Below are 6,442 nucleotides of genomic sequence, written 5' to 3' on the forward strand. Positions count from 1 at the left end.
CATAAAAATAAATGAGAAGCTATGGGGCCAGTCTCTAAAGCCAGAGGATATTGTTCGATTCCACGTCAGCCCTCCAGGAGGCAATTTAAACAACCCAGCATGCTAATCAACCTGGTATAAAAGACTGTTCTGGAGGGTGGCCCATTCTTCTCTTCTCTCTCTCCCCCTCTGTCTTTCTCCTCTCTCTCTCTCTCTCTTTCTCTCCGATTGTAGCGAGGCCAAAATGGACCTAAACAATCTGAGGAGAAAACTGTAATTGGGCCTCTGTCTGAGGGAACATTACACTCCAGTGAGACATAACCATATGATGTGGAAAAGGAAACAACCATTCTTACATTAATAGCAAGTTCTGGCCTATTGTACAGTATGGGCTGCCATGCCATTATCAGGTTTTTGAAAATCCTGGAAAAAGTCAAAACCCCCCCTTTTGCTGTAGCAATCAAACCGGAGCAAAGATGTAAAAAAAACAAAAACAAAGCAGGGAGGCATGGAAAAGCAAAAGCAGAGAGCATCAGAGCCGGGATGTGAGCTCCCCCGCTGCCATCGACACATCAACAATGTCTCAGTGGAACCGCGTTGTGACCCTCATCTGAGGAGGTAGTGCCCCAATCCCCTCAAATAATTCAATACTCCAATATCCCCTTGGTATTCGTTGCGACCACAGAAATATGATAGTGTTCATTCCCCACTTGCGCTCTGAACCCACAGGTCAGCTGGTAGCAGATCACAGGCTTCTCTGTGACTCAGGGGTTAAACTAATCATGCATGACTTTTTCACATGGCCTAACTAGTCCCCTTAGAAATCTACACCAGCTTGTCATCCGGCCAGCGGTGAACCTGCTCCCTGCCTTTTCATCATCAGCGGGCACCTTTGTTAGTTTGGGCGCTATTTTTTTAATGTGACAGCTGTGTTGTTCCGCGCTCAATTCATCTGTAATTATCTGGATCTAAATTGAATTCTGCACATCCTCAGTTTTTAATACGCAGGGTGTGATGCAACTGTTCTTTGTGCTAATAAACTAGGAGGAGCTGGTTATCATGGGCAGCTCCACTCACATATGTTTCATTGAATTAGGCAAAAACACATCCAGGAGGCTCAACAGCTAATTTTGGTGTCCCAGAACACCCCCTCCACACACACACACACACACACACACCCTTGGTACCCACTTCCAGCACTGATCAGAGCCACGTTTGCCTAGTAGACTACATATCCAACTATTCACCAACACTTTACCCAGGACCAAAACTGAAAAAAACAGCCCCACACAGACACATCAATTAACACTTTAGACTTTTGTACACTCACTTGCAGGATCTGCACCACATTCCTGTAAAGAATCATTTCACTGTCTTTCAACTGTGTATTTGGTAGACAAGCCTTTAATGCTGAGATGTCCTTCAACCATGTCAGTGTTAATGACTTTAAAAGAATGATTCTCTCACATCTGTTTTCAGCTCAAAAAGTTAATTAATTAATTAAACCAAAAAACCAAAAAAACAGAACAGCCCATGTCTTTAGAGCCAGTCCATGCCTAGAGGTATGCTGATAAACACTGCCCCCTACTGACACAAACAGGCTCTTACAGTTCCTTATTAAACTATCACTAGTTTCTCAGTGTGTGTGGGCAGCCCAGAAGTTCATTCCTTAAGGTTTTTGATTAACAGTCTTAAAGTCAAACACACAATCAATTCATGAATTTAAGGTCATGAATGTTAATCACAAATAACAAATGGAGCCCTCAGACATGCCAAATATTATCACAGCCATATTTGTTATTGTTATTAAGTGCTGTTTTTTTAATCAATCAGCAGAACAATTCTTTTGAAGTATAAAAAAACTTTTTTTTTTTTAAGACGTGGAAGAACAGATATATGACAATAAAGGATATTTGATCCCAGATTTAAAAACATTTAAAAACATTAATATCCTTAGGTATACTTGAATATTGTAGGCTTGAGTGTCAATAAAAAATAAAATCACCCTCCTGTATAATGATTATGCAAAACATATCAAACCATTCATTCACTATACAATTCTTTGATCACAGATATTTCAGTAATTTATGTAGTCCTATAAAGTCATTTATGTAGTCCTACAAACTTATAAAATGGCATAAGTTGATAAAGTTATTTTCTGTATTAAAATAGACAAACAATAAAAAAAAATAATAAAACAGACCTAGTGCAGTTGTTTAACTTCTGTCATCTTATTGCTTTTGGACTGATCCATCCAAACTGATTTACACAAATTGCTCGATTACACTGATACTTGAGGCTGAAAATCTCAAGCACATACAAAATGTTTTTGCACATTAGTCAAGTGCATTACACAAGCAATGAAATTGTCTAAGTAAATAAAAGCAAAACTCTTCTGATTTCCTCTGAGTTTTAGCTTCTGGTATTTTGGCAGCCTGGACTTCCCACAAAGTTAATTGCAATGAGGCTGTAGTGTCATTTTAACTGCCTGCCATCTTTCTGAGGAAGGCTGGCTGTTTCACTGTGCATATGTTGGCAATCTCTGCTGTGTTTTAAATCCTGCTTAGATTTTGTTTTCTCCAATTATCAAGTTAGCATATTTCTATGTCTGGTTTTAAGGAGACAGAGGCAGCCTCTAACCCTCCATGTATTATGATAAATTGTTCCAGGACTCTAAACAAAACAGAAACAGCATTTTTCCAGCACAGCTTACTAGTTTTACTCGACTGTAAACCTCAACCGCTCCAATTTTCCCTGTAATTCATTTAGCTCATTCTCTGCTTCTGTCTTTCTTTTCTCCATTTGTCTTTGCATCCTCATTTTCTCTACTGTCCATCTCTCCATCCTGATTTTCAGAAAGTAGCACCTCCTTGTTTAAATCCTGGTCTTTCTTTGGATTGTCTTTTAGATCCTCCCAACTGTTATCACTCTCTAACTGTATATCTTTGTCATCTAGATCGTCTCCATTTTTGTCTCCCGCTCCATCACGTTCGCAGCTTCACTTTCGCTATGTGCTTCTTCCTCATATTTTTCCTCTACAGCAATTTCACTTTCACTAGGTTTCACTAGCTCTTTTTCATCCTCACTCAGCCTCTCTTCACCTGGTTCCTCTGTATTTGGGCCAGACTGGGCCTCATGTTTCTCATCAGCAGGTTGTAGTTCATGCTGGCTCGCACCTTCAACTTGCTCTGCGGTGTAGAGGTCAGTCTGTGAATGCCCCCCAGACTCATCTGAGTCACTCTTGGTCTCGCTCTTTTGTTCAGGATTTGTCATGTTTGGGTCTACACAGCTATCCAAAGAGGGTTCTTCCAAGTCTGGATCTGCCTGCTCTTGAAAGGTACTGGTGTTGTTGGTGTTGTCTGGTATCGTCTGTGTGGGGCTCTGAGGCTGCTGGGGGGAGCGTAGAGGTAGATTTGACGCCTCACTTACTCCCTCCAAGTCACTTTCTGTGTCTGATTCATTTTCATGTTCAGAAACTGGTCTGTCCATTTCTTGCTGGTTAGATTCTGTAGCGTCTGGCTGAGCGTTTGGTTCCTCGTGTGACAAGTTTGAATCTGGCTCAGGTGTCGTTTTCAAACCAGGCTGTTCAGGAGTGGAGGACGACAGCAGATCTGACTCTTTCTCCTCACTAGATTGCTCTGGTTCACCTACTGAGGCTGTTTCATTTCTCTTCTCAAAGCTTGATGAGTCAGTTTGTGGGAGCTTTTCCTCTGTAGTTTCTACTGCGGCCTGGTCTGAGTCTGCATCTTCTTCTTCGTGTTCGCTGGCGTTGTCCTCAGGCTCCGTATTCTGATCATGTCGGGCCAGAAGGGCCAGTGGCTGAGTGCTGGGAAGGGTGGCACCATTGTCAAGAAGAGGCTGTTTTTCCTGGTCCTCATCTGACTTGTTCTCTGACCCTGAAACATAGAATGATATGTGTAAATGATAAAAGACTCACCTACCAGTCTGCTTAAGAATGCTGAAAGAGGAGAAATCATTCAGTCAGGCTTAGTTTGAAATCATTCCGAATCTGACTTAGTCCATCGCAGACTTGATTGAAAAAGTCCAGTAAAGATCAATGTGTAATGCTAATAAATAGCTAACGAAGTGACCTTCTGACAGCATTGAAATGTCCAAAACTAAGAAATTTGGTGGTTGCAGTTCCTTTTTAACCTTTACCAGCAATACAGTAATTAAATATAAAAAAATACATTTGATTCAGTCGTATTGTCTAATATCAATGTGTTTCATTGGTGTGATCAAGTTATCTACTGTAAGAGAGAGAAACAAAACTAACATGTCCGTGTGTCTGCTGGCGGAAACAGCTTTTTCTTTGCAGAGCGATTGCTTGGTAGAAATGCTCCCGTCTGTGAGCCAGCAGACATTTCACTGTATATTTTTATCTTATTTGCTGTATTCCCTGTAAAGAATGAACAGTCATGACCAGTAAAATGAAACTGCTGCACCCTTTATACTGCATATCAGTTATAATAATAATATCAGTATGCATAACCTGGCATTGGGGTTTCGTCTGGTTTCACTGCAGTCTGGCCATCCGGTGACCCTCCATTTTCTGTACAATGAAAAAAGACAGGATTAAACAGGGTTGCTCCATGGTTCACATGACGGGTTCAAATCAGGCTTATAATCTCACATTTTCTCAGCTTTCTTATCACTCTGCACAGATATTCACAAAATACTCTTAAAATAAAAATGTAAGCAGGAGTAATGGATATGGTATAAACACTTCAACACGTAAAAAACACTAAATCCTGAGACTGCCCAACAATTCAAGTAATAGCAAAATTAAATGAATGTTATATCTTAAAGTGAACATTTTTGTGCGTACCATTTGTTTTCTCATCGGTGATTGACTGCCGGACATGTGTCACACCTTCTGCTGGAGCATGTGCTGACTGGTTTTCCACATCAGTTCTCTCTCTTTGCACAGTCCTTGCTGGAGCCAAGAACCAGACGAGGGTCAGTGCTTACAGCAAGTCACGCTCAATTCTACTGCGCACACATAGTTTTCTTTGCAAATGGTTGGTATCCTGGAAAAACCTAGGGTCTCTATGCCTAAATGACCGTGAACACTGTCCCTTTACAGACCAAGCTCCATGCACCTATGATCACATGAGCCCTTCTGTAAAACTTCTGTAAAATGTTAAAAAATAGCCTCGAGAATACACGGACATTAATGAATTCAATGTATGGGCTAGTTTTGCTCAGTTGGTGGAAAATTCATATGTGAAGTATTTTTAGTAATTAATTTTAGTATTTTTCCAGTACACCAATAGTAGATTTTCTGATCAATTTCCCTATAAAGGTGTTATTTTAAAAAACAACTTTTTTGACTGTACCTTTATAGCGTTTCCAGTAGCAGTAGATGCCCACAAGTATGAGTAAAAGTATACAGAAGATGACTATGCAGACAATCAGTGCTGTAAGTAAGACTTTATCTGCACAGAAACACAAAACATATAAAGTCACACCACAGCAATTTTGGCAGGAGTAGATCTGCATTAGGCAGCCACACTTTCTCTAAAGCAAAATTCATATAGCATAATGATATTAGACATTTTAGTCTAGATTTTTGAACATGAACTCTTTTGCAGTCCGCCTCGAAGCTACAACCAAGAGTTATCTAAGCTCTATGCACAATATCATCGAGAGACACATCCGGGAGCCCCACTGAGTGTGCACAGGAGATCAACAATGTGCACACATCAAAAGCGAATATAAGCAGACATTTCATTTTGTTGTTTCATTTTGTGTTTCGTTAATATTACCACTGGAAAGAAAAGCTCCACTGGGTTTAAAGGATGAAAGATACAGTCTCTGATTCCAGATAATTCGTTTCCACTTTATTGTCAGTGTAGCAGTGTAATGTGTTGCTTCTCGATGATACCCCGAGAATAGAGACTTGGTTCTCTGGAAGAGTTATTCATGTTCACAAATATTTATGGAAATATTATAGGAATAGCCTGTGTGAATTTGTTTCTGGGTGAATTTTTGCTTTAAATGACAAATCTACAATAGAAGTAAAAAATATACAGCAAATGCATTAGTAAAACCTTACCTGGGTAGCAAGTGTTTGCAGTGAATGTAGCGTTTTTTCCACTCACGGGGTTGCTCACCCCACACCTGTACACGGCATCGTCATGTTTTCCCCCCAGAGATATTGATAACTCCCGGCCAGGCTGCGGTCCCTCAAGCAGCCACCAGTCAAACTTCACCAAGGATGGAGGGCCTCTGGGTTCTGCGGAGCACAGCAGCCTCGCCTGGACTTCAGACGCGTCAGAGCCGCTGGTGTCGTTAATCACACAGGATATGGAGGGCTCGGCCACTTCATCTGCAAATACACGCCAGGCAAATCAGAACTAATGATGGTACACACCAGGGTCGGGGTCAATTCCAATTCAACTGAAGAAATGGAATTGGAATTTTATCTGAGATTACACTTATATATATTATCAATAGTGAA

General features: G+C 40.7%; 1 protein-coding gene across 1 annotated transcript; it reads right to left on the reverse strand.

Annotated features, from left to right (window-relative positions):
* Window positions 1-1,348: 1,348 nt before the first annotated feature.
* Window positions 1,349-6,310, reverse strand: LOC139660745 (protein starmaker-like; the record flags this gene model as incomplete). Its single annotated transcript, XM_071538957.1, has 5 exons — window positions 1,349-3,875; window positions 4,472-4,531; window positions 4,808-4,915; window positions 5,319-5,417; window positions 6,038-6,310. Coding segments are annotated over 5 exons (1,484 nt in total), but the record flags the coding sequence as incomplete, so codon positions are not given.
* Window positions 6,311-6,442: the final 132 nt, after the last annotated feature.

Source organism: Centroberyx affinis, unplaced genomic scaffold (genome assembly GCF_046629955.1).
Source record: "Centroberyx affinis isolate AG114_WGS23_722 - 3 ecotype Tasmania unplaced genomic scaffold, CSIRO-AGI_Caff_v1 ptg003379l_1, whole genome shotgun sequence".
NCBI classification, from domain to species: domain Eukaryota; kingdom Metazoa; phylum Chordata; class Actinopteri; order Beryciformes; family Berycidae; genus Centroberyx; species Centroberyx affinis.